This window comes from Schistocerca cancellata, chromosome 2, assembly GCF_023864275.1.
Source record: "Schistocerca cancellata isolate TAMUIC-IGC-003103 chromosome 2, iqSchCanc2.1, whole genome shotgun sequence".
Lineage (NCBI taxonomy): Eukaryota > Metazoa > Arthropoda > Insecta > Orthoptera > Acrididae > Schistocerca > Schistocerca cancellata.
The window spans coordinates 358,183,897-358,202,778 of record NC_064627.1 but is presented as its reverse complement, the minus strand read 5'-3'; the positions used below and the strand labels follow the sequence as shown (position 1 = coordinate 358,202,778).

The following is an 18,882-nucleotide window of genomic DNA, read 5'->3' as shown; positions in this document are numbered from 1 at the left end:
TAACTACAATCTGGCATAGATCCCACGAACAAAAGAACGTGCCCAGTTCTTGGCAAAAAGCACAGGTCGCACCCATCGACAAGAATAGTAGTAGAAGTGATCCACAAAACTGCTGTCAGGTATCCTTGACATCAATTCATTGTAGAATCTTTGAACAAATTCTGAGCTCAAACATAATGAAGTATCTTGAACATGGCTTTCTCAGTGCCAGCATAGATTTCGAAAACATCGATCATGTGAAATCCAAGTCGCACTTTTCTCACATGACATACTGAAAGCTTTGGATATAGGCAGTCAGGTAGAGGCAGTATTTCTTGATTTCCGAAAAGCATTTGAGTCAGTATCACACCTACGCTTATTGTCAAAAGTACAATCATATGGGGTATCAAATCTGTGACTGGATTGAGAATTTTTTGGTAGGGAGGATGCACCATGTTATCTTGGATGCTGTCTCATCGTCAGATGTAGAAGCAACTTCAGGTGCGCCCAGGGAAGTGTGTTGAGACCCTCGTTGTTCTTGTTGTATATTAATGATCTTGCCAAATATATTAATGGTAACCTCAAGCTTTTTGCAGATGATGCAATTAATTACAATAAATTACTGTCTAGATGAAGCTGTGTAAATATTCAGTCAGGTCTTGATAAGATTTCAAAGTGGTGCAAAGACTGGCGACTTTCTTTAAATGTTGAAAAATGTAAAACTAAGCATTTCACAAAATGATAAACTACAGTAAACTATGACTATAATATCAATGAACCACTTTGGTACCGGCCAACTCATACAAATACTTGGGTGTAACTTTTTGTAGGGATGTGAAATGAAATGAACACACAGGCTCAGTCGTAGATAAAGCAGGTGGTAGACGTGATAGAATACTGTGGAAGATTGCTTAGAAATAGCTCGTACGACCAGTCCTAGAATATTGCTCTAGTTGTGGGACCTGTACCAAACAGGACCTACAGAGGATATTGAAAGTACACAGAGAAGGGCAGCAGGAATGGTCACAGGTTTGTTTGATCCGTGGGAGAGTGTCACAGGGATAATGAAGGAACTGAACTGACAGACTCTTGTACCCTGTGCCATGCACCTCATGGTGGTTTGCATAGTATCAAAGTAGAAGTAGAACTTATCGGGCAATCTTTGCTGTAATTGTTGTACAAGTGAACAAACAAATTTCACTCATATTTCTGTTATTTTCTTCTTCTTCTTCTTCTTTGGTCATTTTGTTTCTAATTTGTGATTTTTTTCTTTTTTCCAAACGAGTATCCAAGATATGACTTTGGGTCTAGGTGATTTTCGAAATCATTGTCGAGATATTTTCTCTGAATTGGATAGGTGTGAATGAGACTGAATAAGAAGTACCACGTCATCTAATAATTTCCGTGTGTCCACCTAATTTGACTTCAATTCTATATTGACACTCGGAAGACTAGAATGGATAGTTTTCAAAAATAAGAAATGTACTAAATTAAGTTCGTCACTGGACGTCGAACAGAATATTTCAGCTGTGTAGCATTTTTCGTTTAGCCTAACAATTTCAAAATGAGTTTTTAACTCGTGCCATTGATCAGTTATTCTACGTACCCCAGGTTCAATAGATAACCATCTCATGTCGCAAGCTAGGGGGGATTTTTGGTGGTTCCTCCTCGTCATTTAGGACTGAGAAAATCTTGCAGTAAAAGGACTGTCGTGAAGAAGATCGAGGGAAAAAGTAGTAATTTTCCCCTAATCAAAAAGTCCAAATTTCTTGGAAGACATTCTGCAGTTGCTGGGGAGGTTGCCAACCGAACGGAATGACACACACACCTTATAAGTGTCAAATGTGGAACCCCTCTGTTAAGTATTTCATATAATATCGACCATCGCACTAGCCTGATCTGTTCCAGTTCTCTCAGTTTCTTTAAATCTAAATTAACTTCTTTCCACGCCTCTTTCATGGCTGATGCATCAGACCCAGCATTGTATCTTTCAAGTAGTACAAGAAATGTCGGCACAATCTTGTGAGATGTTTTACTTTGAGAATCAATAGCAATTGCTAGAAGTTTAGCGACACTAATATCACTTGATTCGTTAATTAAAATACTAAACATAGTATCATAGCGTCAGTTCTCAGAACTTTCGTAAAAAGGACCAAGGACATTCTTGATGATAGAACTACACTTTGTAAGATGAAACTTAACCTGGCTTGCAATAACACTATCCTTGAACTTATTTTTAACCATTTGCATAATCACAAGACATTGTAGCACAATGCACAGACATAAAAAGGGCAAGTTACTCTTCAGCTTCGATACATCCTACGGGTTCCTCCAACGGTTTTAAATAATTTTTGCCTTTATTTGGGAGGAAAAGGAAGATACTGCAGATTTTTTTGTGATTTTTCTACAATCGTTGTTTGATACTTCTAAAATACCTGCACTTTTAACATTTTGTTCCAGAAAATTGAATATGATGCTTATTATTTTTAAATGATACAAAATAAAGTATAATAGTTCCGCACTTAGGTATTTCTTGCGCTCGTTACTTACGCTGTCGAGTACCAGTGGCAATTAAGCTTATGTTTCTTAACAGGTTTTATAGAATAAGCAGTTGGATGCAGGTAATTTTTTCTATAACATGTTAAGAGAAAGCTGAAGATACTGAAATACAATACTAAACTTTAAGAATGGAAAAAGAAATTTCGACGAGAATAATATTAAGAAGACTAAAATCCAACCAGCCAATTTTTAAAAAGACCTTTTTTTTTCAAAAAGATTAAGATATAGTTGTAAAACAACGAAAGCGGCAACATTGTGAGGGCGTCATGGGCAGGTTTTTATACAACTGTTTGGGTTCAACTCAGGCCTTTTTTGTGTCTGGAGAAACTAGACTGATTGCAAATAAGTAGGTCATCTAATATTTAAAAAAACAGCGATTAGCACGCTCAGACGCTCTCCTATTTAGGCATTTTCCATACTTCACTATTGAGAGCAATGAGAGCCCCGATAACCGACGATCGCATGCACCGCTCCGCCTCCCAGACAATTGCGCTGTGCGAACTGCGAAGGCACTGCAGTAATATGTAGGCCTGAGTGTGTTTAATACTGCGCACGTCCGATCCGCAAACCTAACCTCTCGACACTGCAGTACATGCTCTTAATGTAAGTTTGTGTCATTTATATTCCTTGAGACAGTGTAACTCGCGATGGTTTTATTTGTAATCGCCAATTTTTCGTCGTCGCACTATGTGTGTGCGATGAAATAATTCAGTTTGACCAAATGCCCGGACTTTTCGAAGTCATTGTCCAGAGTGAGCAATTTAAGTGATGGCAAGCCCCGTGCGACCAAAACCCAGCTCTGGTGGACGCGAGTAACCATCGCCGTAACTGATCAAAAGGTGATAATCAGAAAATGTGATAATCAGAACCGGGGAAATTTCGACCCATTAAAATGTAAAACCCAAATATCTGTTTGACGTTGAACGGAAACATAAAATGCAGCAATAACGTTCTTTCTAATTCCACTAAAGGCACATGCGTCTCGCGCCCCATCCCCCTTCCCCCCACATACACACACGTGTATGCTGACACAACTTCAGTCGATAGAGAATTTGCTTACAAAGAAAGTATCCAGGTTTTAATTCCATGCAGCACGCAGTTTTCGATGAAATTTCAAAACAGACCACTCACTGCTGAACACTAGGATGTGACAAAGCCATTTCTCCCTAATATCCTTTCTTCCAGGAATGCTAATCTCAAAAGATATGCAGGAGAACTTTGAGGTTTGGAAGGTGGGTGAGATGTACTTTCGGAAGTAAAGCTGTTAGAGCATGTTGTGAATTGTGCGTTTCAAGGCAAAACCACTGCACATGTTGGAGAAAGTGCAATAAATCAAAACAATATTAAGGAGCCAACAAACTTCAAAGTGTACACAGAGTACTGTTGGATTATTGCATCAGAGCTTATGTAGGGCCTATTACCCAAGCTCAGTAATGCAGCTGCAGGCCTGCTTAATCCTGTACATGAGAATTATTCCAGATAAATACTTACTGAGATGGAATGGCATCTCTAGGGTTTCAATTTGTTCAAATTGTCTTGTCTCCAGCTACCCCATATATCAACTACGGATCAGGATTGATAAATCTGTAACAGTGTTGCAGGACCATATTCCTACAACATACTAGCAAGGTATGTCGCAGAAAACGTCTTCCAGATTTAAGACCACCGTTACATATTGATCCAGATGTAAAAAGTTACAGATGTGTTTGCTTCTACCACATAAAAACGAGCTATGTGGGACACAATAAGGCTGTCCTCAGCAAGAGTACATCAACATTTAATCCAATATGCTCTTAAGCGTCCTACTGCAATCGAGTATCTTGTCACAATTTATTCACAAGTTCAGACAAATGTCCAGGCAAAGATTTTGCTAGATTTCATAGCTGAAACATACTGAACACTTGCAAAGAAATATAAAATCAAACTGACATATTTAGTTTTAAGTTTATTGTGCTAAAAACAATGCAAAGAAACGATTACTTTTTGGAATTGGATGAGAAAAATCATCATGAGAACTGTCGGTCAGCTTTGAGGCCAGACTGGAAATATTTCCCTGATGCCAAGCACAGTGTTTTTCACAGGGTTATTGGTTGTTAGCCATTTGAGAAATTCTCTCAAAGGCACTGATGTACAGGAATTTTATCAGGTTTTTGTCATTGCGATAGTAGAGTTTCAAATTTCATCCGGGTGCAAGATATGAACCATCACTACACAGTGCACAGTTTTCGTGGGGAATTATCTAGGCAGATTAATGGTTCCATTACACTTCCTGAGTACCAGGCAGTGACACTCACATTAAGTGCTTGTACTTGGCAGGGCAGAGGAAAGTAGAGTGATTACATTTGAAAGTTAGTCCGTGTTTTTGGTAATGAAATAATCAGTTCAGTTTCAAAATCTAATTTCACTATGAGACAAAATCAGAAAATTCAAGAGTGTTTTTAAACTTTATTCTAACTTGAAAACAGCTGTTATGATTCAAGAAATCAAAGACGAAGGTAGCCATACTAGAAAACAGGTGTGGAGAAGACTGTGGTTACCAAGAAGACATACCAAGGGAGGAATTACAACTCGGTTAAGAGAATAAGAAATGGAAGACCTCAGATAATATAGAGTTAGAGTAGTTTGACTCTTCACTTGATGCTGTAATTCTTAAATTCAAAAAGTTGCAAGCAGCCATTCCAGCAAAAGTTAAATTACATGTGACTTTGGTATGTTTTCTTGCAACAGGAGTCAGTTACTGGTTTCTACAATATCTCTTCAATTTCTCCCAATCAGCTGTAATCAGATTTATCCCAGGTACTTTGTATGGTATTTACAAACACCTTTGTGATATCATTAAATGTTACACTAAAACCAATATTCACACTTGAAGGGACATTTACTGGAAATGTTTAAAGTATTATCTTATAAATAAGAACATAATAAATATGTAGATATCAAAATGAAAAAACACTAACAGAAATAAGCGTAAACCAGAGAAGCCAGATTTTCAGAGCAGTCTGAAAAATCGAATGCACTTATATTGTTAGTGGTACGTGACTGTGACAGGGTATGGCACATATCCTAGACATGTAGTCGGGGATACATGCGTATAAGGTGGAACAATAATTGTGAAATTACTAATTGCAGGCAGACTGGTACTGTGGATTGAATGTTGGTGTTGATGAAGATACACAATATGGTGAGGGAATTGACTTGATGAACGGTAATGGAAATCATAGGCCAGACTTGACTGGGAATGTTGCTTCATTGCACATAAATCCTGAAGACCAAAATATGTCAAAAGATTATCTGCTACACTTTGTACCAAAAGTGCTCATTCTTTTGACAACTTGTTTGGCAAATCTGTCACTAGATGCATAAAAAAATGTTCATCATGCTCGGTGTTATTAATTGTTAATTGTTGCATATAAATGCTTCAGATCCTTCTTGCCATTAATGAGGTCTCTCTCTCTCTCTCTCTCTCTCTCTCTCTCTCTCTCTCTCTCTCGGGGTGGGGGTTATCAAGTTTCTGCATTGACTTGTGCTGATGTCGTTAGAGTGTCTTCATTATTGTCACTTGTGGTTTCTGCAAAACACAAAAGAATGAAAATTTATTAAAATTGGAATGTATTAATAACAACAAACAACTTACATTTTTTTTAAAAAAATAAAGGAACTTCTATTTCCATGTATCATCAAATCATGACAGGTCGGAAGTAATAGAAAATGACTTTAATACTAGATGATATTTTGTGGTTGCCATGGCATTATTGACAGAAACCATGTTACAGTTCAAGCACTTTCAACTTGTTGAAGTGAATTTTGGAATACAGGAGCTACAGTAGCAGCATCTTACTTGCTATAGCAGACATCTACGTTTTCCATTGTATCAGTATGGAATCAAATGGTAAAAACTCAGATGGAGATATTTTCAGGGACTCCATGATGTATGAAAAACTGGAAGATTGTTTGTTGCTGAAAGGCAAGTTTCTAGTTAGTGATGGAGCTTCCCCACAAGTAGGTTTAGGATGAAACTTCCTGGCAGATTAAAACTGTGTACCAGACCAAGACTCAATTTGGGACCTTTGCCTTTCACAGGCAATTGTCCTATCCATGAAATAGAAAGATCCCAGCTTGGCACACAGTTTTAACTTCCCAGGAAGTTTCATACCAGTGCACACTCCACTGCAGAATGAAAAATGCAGTCTAGATTTAGAGTATTTCAAAAACCTGTAATGACTAGCGCAGCCTAAATTAAAAGAAGCAAGGGGTCTTGGAGATGGCTAGGTCGACTATTTCGGTAACTTTGGAGCACTACCTTGGCAGAAGAGGATTGTTCATAAGTCATCAAGCACCCTTTAGCAAGTCTGGAATAATGCTTTAAATAAGGCCCTTGTAACAGAAGATGTAAGATGTGTTTGGAGAATATATGGACCTACAATTCCAGTCCAAATGTTAGTTGTAAACATCTAATGTCTATCATGTATTGTAACATGAGGATATTCATCCACCCACAAAAACTCTTTGTGGAATTATTCTAGTCTGTCTCTTCAAAATATTTCCTTGCATGTAAGCAAGACTGCAAATATAAACAACTGATTAGCAGACTGTGAAACAAACCATTTTGAAAAGCTTTCCCATGGCCAGTTATTGGCATGTAAGATCTTGCAAATTTTGAAGATAGTATGGATACATAAAGTTCCTATGAAAAAACTCTAATATTTCTTCCTCTGTGTGATATTGCAACATATACTATTACAACAGGCTACAGACAGACTTTTTGATCAGGCTTATGAGCAAATGTTGATCAATCTTGATATACCATTTGTGATGCTGTGTATAATATGCCAGCAATGTGATGATAAATAACAGTGGTTGTCTACTTGGAAACACATTTTGGTACAACCTGACATCCATTGCTACTCATCTGACCTAAGTTAAAAGTTACATTTTCCCACTCACAATATGAATAATCTACCTGGGCTAAACAGGACACTTACCAAGTAATGTATTTCTGCTGTGCTTGTGAAACAGTCAAGATGAACTAGTCTCAAATGTAAACAAATATGAAATATAAACATGTTGATGCAGTACACATCAGCATTGAAAATATAGTTAGTGCATTAACAGATTGACTTGTAATGACGTAGCTGCAAAATGAATTTTAATTATTGATCACAAATGTCACTTGCTGAATTTTTCCTTTGGTGCATCCATGTTAAACTTTCATTATAACTCCAAAATTGAAGATGTTTGAAAATATTTTTACCTGGACTTTTCTTCTTATTTTGATGTGAGCAATATGCCCTTAGTTTTTGTAAAACTATTTTCAAAACATTCTGTAGATGGAAAATTAAAATCGTATGAATAAACCTATTCTTTGTGGATATTTTATCCCATTTACACCCTAACTTGTTCATTCTGTCTGATACTTGTGAATTGATTAAAGTAAGAGCTATAACGAGAATGTAATTTCAAGAAAGGCTGCATCAGTAACTGTATTAACACTACAAAAAGATGTAGGCTGCTAGTGACATCATGTGCACCTTTTAGGTATCACTGTAATCTACCAGTGTTGTATACAAACAGATAACTATCACCCAAGTGGCATAAAAGAGGTTACATGTATCTTTTGCAAAATTTATTTTGTGTGCCATACCATACCTTCAAACTCACTGGCTTGGTGATATAAGAATTATTATAAAATGTTATCGTCCCTTGTATAAATTTCTGTGACACTCATGTGGCAGCAGTTTATCATAATCCCAGAAGTCTTCATTATCTGACTATGGGTCCAGTTGTGAACAAAAATCAGCAATGAAACATAAAAATAGTAATAACACACAAGATTAGAGTGTGTAGTTCAAGTTCTAATTCTACATAGAGCAAGAACTTGGGAATCCCAACCAAGACGAAAGATAACTTAAAAAATAAAAGCATGGAACCTCGTTAGTCACTATTTCTGCAAATTAATGTCTAGATCCAAGATCTGAAAAATTCTGTTCGCTACATGACAAGCAGCAGTGAACTGTAAACAGGGCTCAGTATTTCATTATGTAGGTAACTTTTTCCTTCAAAAAATGCCGGTCTAATCAAGTAAATATTAATCTATCAATAGGGGACAAACGGCGTATATTACTAAGGAACGATAGCCATTTCCAAGGCAGCTCTCTCAATTGTTTGCTTAAATTTTGCTGGGGGAACCACAAGTAACACTAAAGCAGTATTATCAAACAGTGGAAAATCCAGGATGGAATGTAACAATATTGTGAAAACTCACCATATAGCGGAGACACTGAGACACAGATAGGCACAAATACACAAATAAATATTTGTGACAGTCTTTTTGTTGTGCCTTTCTATGACTCAACATCTCCACTATATTGTGAGTAGCAACTTTCCTTTTCACAATATTGTTAAAGCAGTATTATGATAGGTTATTGTTCATACAGTGCACAGATTACATTAAGAAAGATTCACAATCTATAGCAACACTGAATCAGTACATTACTAGACAATTAGCATTGTCCAACTTACTGACATTTGGTTGCGTGATGATGTAAGACATGCCACAAGCTTTGTTCAACCAACTTATCTTCTTCTAAGTCTGTAGATACTGTTACCAGCGAAAATATACTTTGAAACACTAATTAAAAGCACTGCCTAGGTGATGGTATGTGTTCATACTTAATGAATAAATGTGAAACTTATTATTAACTAAGGCAGACTACCATCCGACATATGTCTGACCTCAGTCACCCCTGATGCGTTCTCTTCTAAATGATGATCTTTCACTCCTATAATTTTTTAGTCCACTGTAATGTCACACAAGTCACTGTAATACTGTAAAATGAGGTTAATCCTATCAAAAACAGAAGGTTTTTTTTTTTTAATTTTGCCCAATTACTGTTGTGATATCAGAATAAAAATTCATTATGTTAATTTCACAACCTTAATAATGATATATTCATGTATTACATTATTTTTAGTTTATAATTGCAGTTATTATTTTAAGTTAATTGTCAATCAGTTTCACCTCCTCAGTTGGGGTGAATCTGATCACCACTGTATTTTGTATGCAGGAACGGAATCAGACTTCCAGTGGAGTGAGTCCGATCACTACTTTGATTTCGATTGAGATATGCCTGTACAATGTCCCCAACATCATTATTCCTTAAAGGAAACTTCCATTTCACACAACACAATAATCCTTCAACCAGGCTTTTTTCCTCACTATTGGTTTACCCTGGTTGGCCGCCTATGTTGTATTTGTATCTTTCCTTGAGTTTGTCATTTAATGGATATATGGAACTGCGTATTGCTCTGAAGCTTTCTCGATGCTTAATTTTCTTCATTTGACAGCTTTCACTGCATATAGATGAAATTCTTTTTTTGTAGTTAGATTTCCATGTTGGTCCCAGAACCTTTCAGTATACTCGTTTGATCAGATTCACCCTACAAAAATGTCATTTTGTAATTAGGCCTGCTTCGTGACTAAGCAGTAATAGCAATAAACAAGAAAATAAAACTGTATCACTTAAGACAACTTACCAATTACATTTCAGAATTAACAGGGGGCAGCAGAAGTTTCGCACTGTTGTGTTGACTATATGAGTGTAGCACAAGAATCGCACACCTACTGACAACACAATTTGCTGGTTGCACACACTCCAACACACCATTGTTGTTGACAGATTAGACAAGAATTCACGATAGTGGTCAGCTGCAATGTAATTGTTAAAATGCTATGCTCAGTTATCCAAACGTGCAAAAACCTGATCGGATTCACCTCATTTTGCAATACAAATTATTTTCCTATCAAAACCGTAGCATCCTATATCATTTACTCCAGTGAAAACTATTTCAGAACATTCCCTGAAATAATTCTCACTTCATTCTTGCTCTTATCAAATGTGTGTTTTTGAGAGACTAATTTTCTTTCCTTGGTCATCCGTTCGTTGGACTAGTCCAGTTGCTTGTTGCCAAGGGGTGTGTGCCCTTGCAAATTGCATCAAACTTTGTTTGTGCTTTTGTGTTCTTATGCTAGCCCTCCAAAAACTTTCTGTAGATGCAGTATGAAGCCCACTGTTGTGACTCACCATACTTGGGCATTCAGCTGCCCTCATCAGTGCAACAATGGTTGCCTCCTGCCTCTACATGCTATCATGGATTCCGATTTCAGTACATGTTTAAAACTGAAATAACTCATGATCTACAACTCTGACCACAATGTGGTTTTCATCAGATGCTCTTAAATACCTGACTGCACACACCTTCTGTTCCAACCTCTATCTCCTTTTACTCATTTCTTGTAGCAAGAAGGACATCAAGAATGAGCAAGATCAGTGATTGTGCATATCACTGCCAAGTCTCACAGTGAAACCAATAATGGGATAATGCTCAGGAAAACACAAGTATTTGAATCCCAGTTCACAGCACTGTGTAGCAAATGGTACTCTTCAGTGTAGGGCCTGTACATATAGGACTACAGTGTGAATGGGAATGCCTTAATATGATCTTGCAATAAGGAAGGAGTTGACTGTTTAGATAATTATCACATCAGTGGTAATTTCTGTGGAGAATATATGTTTGAGATGCATAAACCATTTATCATATTATTATGTTGTAGGAGAGGTCTCTATGGGATGTGTAGTTACAGATGACCCCATGAAAAATGAAGACTGTATCAGTATTACTGCTGGCTCACTGTGTCCTTTGCAATTTTGGGAGGGAGGGGTGGTAATAAGTAGTACAGTAATCAAAAATGCCCAGTTATGAATACCATTGAGTGCCTGCATCTGACAAACTCACCAAATGTCTGTCCTATCGAAAATGTTTCATGTCTTGGATCATCTGATGTTAATGTTGTCTTGATATGGTCGTGTATTTCAAATTTTTCTGTGTTAATGCCGCTGGCCATTGTGGCCGAGTGGTTCTAGGTGCTTCAGTCTGGAACCGCACGACCGCTACAGTCGCAGGTTCAAATCCTGCCTCGGGCATGGGTGTGTGTGATGTCCTTAGGTTAGTTAGGTTTAAGTAGTTCTATGTTCTAGGGGACTGATGACCTCAGATGTTAAGTCCCATAGTGCTCAGAGCCATTTGAACCATTTTTTGTGTTAATGCCAAAGGGCCAGTCATAACAGAACTTAATAATGGTGCAGTTTTGAGGACATTTGTATCTAACTGTGACTCAACTCGGCACTAGAGAGTGAATGGTTAAAATGTAGTGAATGATTACATGTTTTTGAAGAAACTAAATTAAACAAACTCCTAAAGTAAATGTAACAAAGTTTCATGTTTCTTTTCCAGATGGATAAAGTTTGAAGAAGATGTAGAAGAAGGTGGAAATCGATGGTCTAAGCCACATGTTGCTACTCTCTCTTTGCACTCACTCTTTGAACTCCGTTCTCTCTTACTCAATGGCACTGTGATGCTTGACATGGAAGCAGCATCTTTAGAACAGGTTGTTGATCTTGTGCTAGACAATATGATCAGTTCTGATGCCTTACCATTGGAAAGCAGAGACAAGGTAAATATCTTAAAATTCACTCCAGCATTGATTGTTGTACATATAATGCATTAACACGACACATTCAGAAGTCTTTCTTTTGCTAGCTCTCTAATAATATTGTACCCAGAAGGTAGCTATTTGTGTTCTGTCAATATCATACCTGCCTCCAAAGCAGAGGTTGGGGGTGCTTTGATTTGATGGTGCCTGGTTTGAAACCTGATGATGAAAGAAATATTATTGTAAGTATATAACTGACACAGGAAGAAAAGATAATGGCATAACATTAATTTTCACCAAACGTTGCCCTGATTTACAAAGTTAAGTTCCAATCCCTTCAACAGTGGCTCATGTGACACCATGCTGTTGATGATGAATCATCAAATGGATTTACAGTTGAGCTTGGCAGCTCCCTTGATGCTATTCAAGAAGAGGAGGCTTTCCTTTCTTCCACTACACACAACACAAACACAACGTTATCTTGTACATTCACTTACTGCAGTCACTTACAACACACGGTCAAGGTATAGACATCTTATATGTAAGCTGCCAAAGTGATGACAGTTGCTAAGGTTTGCTTCAAGCCATTGTATCTGTAGCAATCAGTACGATGAGGAGTAAGTACTGTGGAATGTCTTATGTGCAACATTTTAAGAGTTGCCTATTAGACACCATTGTCTGATGTAAAAACAAAAATGTGTAAAGATAAATTTGATAATGGGAAGTCCTGGATGAAATAAAAATCATGGAAGGAGTAAAGATATCAACTCGCCATATAGTTGAGATGTTAAGCTGCAAGTAGTCACATAAACAAGACTGAAAATGTTGCTAATATTTCAGCCAGTGTCCTTTTTCAAAGCTAACTAGTGCAGCGCATGTACACATACGTGCGCGCAGACACACACACACACACACACACACACACACACACACACACACACACACACCTCTGAATGACTGTATTGGTCCTGCTAAATATGGTGTACCAGCTCAACATCTTATCAACATTTTCAGTTTTGTTTACTTCCCTGCTGATTACTCACCCCAACTAAAAGGCAAGATGTGAAGAGAATATCTTTTGAAATCAATGTAAGTACTATAGTTTGAGAACCTGAATCATTAAATGTGAGTAGCATGCATGCTTTCAAATAAATCAAAGTGGTATTATGTAGATTTCAAACCATTACTGTAAGAGCCAAATTACGTAACAAATGCAAGTAGTTTATACTTGGCGATAGCTGATTGTGATGATCACACAATATGTTTTCCTACATAACATCATGTTTGAAAGTATAATATTAGTTATTTATTTTGCCATGTGAAATGAGCATGTTTCATTCATCCAGTACTTAAAGATACTGTGAATCTTCAAATTTATTCTGTTAAGCATTATTTTGTCACTGTTGAGCATAATAATCTTTGTTGAATTCGTCATTTAATTAACTTTCAGACAACTGTTTCATTGTCTTATTGTAAAGGGGCACTTTTTCCCCCTGACTCTTGAAATGAGTTTTGTTTCATAGGCGTATGTACACCATACAAAAGACATATTTCTGGATTAAAGGAGACCACTCACTGAAAGAAGCATTGAACTGTCGCTAGGCACATACAAAAAGAAAGAAAGCTTTCTAGCTATCAGAGTAATCCTTTTATGAGCTAGAGTAAGGTACACATAGAAAACACACCTATGCACACATACACATGCCCACCTACACACATATGCCCCTAAAAGGAGCCAACTGGACTAACGGTGCCAGTGTTGCATTTTGGCAGTTGGACTGGTTGTGGTGGGGGTAGCGTTGGGTGGGGAGGATAGAGGGAGGAGAAGGCAGGAGGTAGGATAGGGATTGAGAATGGGTGGCCAGTGGCACAGAGGGAGGCAGCCAGTTTTCTGGCTTGGAATGTGGGAGGGAAGGGCGTCTAACCACGTGATGCATAATTGTATGTGCCAGTGGGGAGCTGTGTATGCTGATGGTGATGTAGGGACATGAAGAATAGAGTAAGGGGAAACTGTTGGGTGGAGGGTGTGGGGACACTCGGTTACCTGAGAATGATGCCAGAATGATTACGGGAGCAGATGATGTGTTATAAGGATAATTCCCATCTGCATAGTTCAGAGAAACTGGTGGTGGAGGGAAGGGTCCAGATGGTCCAGGTTATGAAACAACTATTGGAATTGAGCATGTTGTGATCGACTGCATGTCGTGCCACCAGGGTTCAGCTTTATTCTTGGCAACAGTTTCACAGTGGCCATTCATGCTGGTGGACAGCTGGTTGGCAGTCATACCGACTTAAAAAACTAAACAATGAAAACTCCAGGTGGGAATATCAACAACATAGGAAAAGATAGATTACTAGTTATCATAAAGAAGACATGTTAAGTTCCAGATAGGCACAATTAAAAGAAATTTACCTTAAGCTTTTGGCCACAGCCTCCATCAGCAAAAGAGAAACATACACTCTTCATACACACATAAGTGAACACACCTCTCTCTCTCTCTCTCTCTCTCTCTCTCTCTCTCTCTCTCACACACACACACACACACACACACACACACACACACACACACACACACACACAAATGCCAACTCTGGCAGCTTGTAATGGAATGCAACTACAATGTGGGATGCAAGAAACAATGTGGATGGTGTGGAGATGGAGAAAAGGAAAGGATAATACTGTATAGGTGGGGGGAGTCTGGCAGAGAGTGCAAGGTCTAGAATGTCTACAAATGCAGTGTCAGGAGGTTGTGGGACAGGGAGCTGAGGGGAAAAAGAAGCAAAAAAGGAGAGGAGGGGGGGGGGGGGAGATGGGTGTGTGCATTGGCAGAGGGTGGCAAACAAAGACAAGAATGGGGAAAAGATGATAGGACAGAGGGGATGGGTGTAGGTTGTGGGGACAGTATGTTACCATAGGTTGAGGCCGGGATTATTAAGGGGGTGAAGAATATCTTGTAAGGATAATTCCCACCTGTGCCGTTCTGGAAACCTGGTGATGGAAGGAGGATCCAGATGGCTCAGGTAGTGAAACAGCTACTGAAACCAGGCATGTTATGTTCAGCTGAATGTTGTGCCACAGAGTGGTCTTCTTTGCTCTTGGAAGAGCTGGTAAATGATGTTGCTGCTTTCAAAGGTGGGCTGGCCCCTAATGGGGTAGGACAAATCCATGACAGGACTCTAAGTGCTGGGTGGGTGTATTGGGCAGGTCTTGCACCTGGGTCTTCCTTGTGGCGAGGGGTTGGTTAGTATTGGGAGTGGCTTAGCGATGGACTAAGACGTTATGGAGGTTGGTTGTACAACAGAACACCATTTCAGGAAGGCTGGGAAGGATCTTTGGTAGGATATCCCTCGTTTCAGGACATGAAAGGTATTCAAAGCCCTGCCGAAAGATGTGCTTTGGTTGTTCCAGTCTGGGTTGGTACTGGGTGACAAAGGAGGCCTGGTTATTGGGGGGTGGTTGCAGGATTGGGGGTGTGAGGGGAAATGGCATGGGACATCTATTTGTGGGATGGGTCTGGGGGATAGTTCCTGTCTGTGAGGGCCTTGGTGAGACCCTCAGCATACTGAACAAGGGAGTTTTGTTGCTGCAGATACGCTGTCCTCCAGTGGCCAGGCTGTATGGTAGGGATTTTTTGGTATGAAAGGATGTTAATTGCAAAATACAGGTACTGTTGGTTGGTGGGTTAAATGTGGACAGAGGTGCTGATGGAGCTGTTGTAGAGGAGGCAGTTAATGTCTGTGAAGTTGGCATACTGGGCTGAGGAGAACCAGGTGGAGTGAATGGGACAGAAGTTGTTGAGGTTGTGAAGGAACAAAGATAGGGTGTCTCAGCCTTGAGTTCAGATCATGAGGATATCATCAGTGAACCTGAACCAGACTAGTGGTTTGACATTTTGGGAAGCTAGGAAGGTCTCCTCTGGGTGGCCCGTAAACAGGTTGGCATAGGGGGCTGCCAGGTGGGTGCCCATGGATGTTTGTATACCTTCCTTTCAAAGGAGAGGTAATTGTGGATTAAGATAGAGTTAGTAAGGTATATGAGGTAGTGGGTTTGTAGTCTGAAGGACACTGGGAAAGGTAGCATTCAATAGCAGTAAGACTGTGGGCATGAGGTATGTTGCTGTATAGAGAGGTGGCATCAACAGTGATGAGTAGGGATCCAGGAGGTAAAGGGGTGGGGATTGTGGAGAGTTGATGAAGGAAATGGTTTGTGCCTCTGACATGGGAGGCTAGATTATTAGCAAACTGGTTGGAGGTGTTGGTCAATGAGGGCTGAAATTCTCTTAGTAGGCGCACAATAACCAAGCTCTTAGTTTGCCGCCCTCTGCCAATTCACCTGCCCAGCTTTCCCCCTCCTATCCTTTTTTCCCCACCACCTTGCTCGCAACCCTGCCCCACAATCTCCTGACATTGCGCCTGTTGGCATTCTAGTCCCTGTACACTCTGCCAGACAGTTTTTGTCCCTCCCACCACCTGTACACTACTATCCTTTCTCCTCCCCTGCCCCTTCCCCTTCTCCTCCTCCTCCTCCTCCTCCTCCTTCCCCTTTCCCTCCAGACTGCTGCTTGCATCCCATGTGATAGTTGCATTCCGACTCGAGCTGCCAGAGTTGGCGGTCATGTATGGATGAGGTGTGCTTGCTTCTGTATATGAATAGTGTGTGTTTCTCTTTTGCTGATGAAAGCTGTGGCCAAAAGCTCTATGTTAGTGTCCTTTAATTGTGCCTGTATGCATCTTGATTTGTCTTCTTTAAGGTAAGTAGCAATCTACAGAATCTTTTCCTAAACTGTCGACATATAAAACTGTCATTGTTGCAGAGAACTTGGTATACGCTGTGGCTGCTTTCACATGTGATTTGTACTCTGATGGGGTAGGGTAAGCCATGACAAGACTGGAGTAGTAAGCATTGGGTGGGTAGATTGGCAAGTCTTGTACCTTGGTCTGTCACAGAGATATGATCCCTGTGACCAGAGGTTGGCTGTGGAAGCAGTGTAGGAGAGGATTAGGGTGTTTCATAGGTTGGGTGGGCAATGGAACACCACTTTAGGAGGGGTAGGAAGGATCTTGAGTAGGATTTCCCACATTCCAGGGCCTGATGAGAAATGATGTTGTTCAGTTGTTCCAGTCCAGAGTAATATTATGTGATTTTTTTTTTTTTGGGGGGGGGGGGGGGGCAGTCCTTTCCTTTGTAGCTGGTTCTTGGCACGGGGAATTTAATTTGAGGTGTGTGTGTGTGTGTGTGTGTGTGTGTGTGTGTGTGTGTGTGTGTGTGTGTGTGTGTGTGTGTATGTATGTTACAACGTTTAATTCTTTATGATATGGTAAGGAAATGTCTAGCGCAAATGGGGGTGGGGGTGAGATGCTCAAATGGTCAGGTATTTCTCTTGCTGGAACTGATTTTGTACTTTGCATATGTTTAGTTACTTGTGATGAAATAGTGTTTTCACCTAATCTGAATGTTTAACCCTGTGCTCTTAAAGGTGAGGGAAGTACTTCTCCGACGACATAGGCATCAGCACGAGCGTCGCAAGGAGAATGCAACCAATATGTCACGCCTCCCAATTATTCGTTCACTAGCAGAAATTGGCAGAAATCACTCCTCTTCCAAAAGTAAGCATCTCTTCCTTAGTTTAATGACAGTTCTTCAGCATTGAAATTAATGTCCTATATTGTTTCTGTAGGCTTACAAAACTTTTATTTTTGCCTGTAAGTATTGTAATGTCCCAAAAATAACCACTTGAAAATTTGTGTTGTGATATATAAAATTACTTTTAAGAAAGTCACGCAAGATTACAGACATTTTTGTATTTGCAGTAAGTGTATATGCAATCATTGCAGTTATTTTCAGAAAGCTTACATGAAGGGACGCCAATAACAGTCATACCTTTGATGGACACAATGAAGATAATGACATTATGCTTCTCTGTTTTATATTATTAAGTAGTTGCTGCTACAGTGGTAAAATTTTTTCTTATTGTATACTAGGCTGGCCCATGTGTTTCAACTTTCTTATAGTTCATCTCTCTCCCCCAGTTTTGTTCCAGACAACAACAAAATTATATGTCCAAAATTGTAGTTCAAACAAAACAACTGCAAAGTGATGCCCAATGACCACGATGTTCCAAAATATTCACCAGGAAGGTCTTTTTTCAGGTTTTTAAAAATTATGCCACATGCAGTCACCTTCAAGACACTATTAATAGACATTAATGAGAGCTTTCATTTATTTAATTAACATGTAATCTTTATTTCCAGAAGCATATGATCGTTAAATCAATATGAAAAACACCAAATGTTAAAAACACCAAATGTTTCCCATGCAGATGATATTACATGTTTTTTTCCATTAATATCACTAGGTAAACTTACACTGGTACTATTAGAATTGTGCTTTTATTATTACAGGGTGTATACGACCCGGGCCAAGCGGGAGATCCGGGAAAAACCCGGGAATTTTTCATTGTTTTAGTTTTCAGTTAAATTTTTGTAATTTTGATTGCGAAGAACCGATACTCTGAGAAAGTATATTACTGTATCCCGCTAATGCAGAATAATACTGCAGCATTAAAATATGAACGAGAGAAAAAACGAAAATAAAACTTAAATTGCAAAGGAAATGCCACATATAAAATAACACAGTGCACATACAAGCATCTGCCAACAGTGACATGTGCCAAAGGCTTTAGGAAGACTATGCAATACTTCAAAACAACAAATTGCCTCCGTGAGCGTGACGTCACAACTGTTTATATTAGATTCATTTAAGCAGTAACGAGCGGGCTCATGCACACGCGCAGTTGAGTCGTGTATGAGTAATACCTTCACCTCTTCTGGCTAAAGAATTGTGGCTGTTGGCT

At 39.1% G+C, this 18,882-nt stretch overlaps 1 protein-coding gene across 9 annotated transcripts in view; it reads left to right on the top strand.

The window, feature by feature from the left end:
- Positions 1 to 18,882, top strand: part of LOC126161747 (sodium bicarbonate cotransporter 3) — a 1,146,839-nt gene that overhangs the window by 929,563 nt on the left and 198,394 nt on the right. For all 9 annotated transcript variants that reach the window (XM_049917795.1, XM_049917789.1, XM_049917788.1 and 6 more), the window contains 2 exons: positions 11,830 to 12,049; positions 17,506 to 17,635. In XM_049917795.1, the coding sequence (XP_049773752.1) occupies positions 11,830 to 12,049; positions 17,506 to 17,635 (350 nt within the window). The remainder of the gene's footprint in view (positions 1 to 11,829; positions 12,050 to 17,505; positions 17,636 to 18,882) is intronic.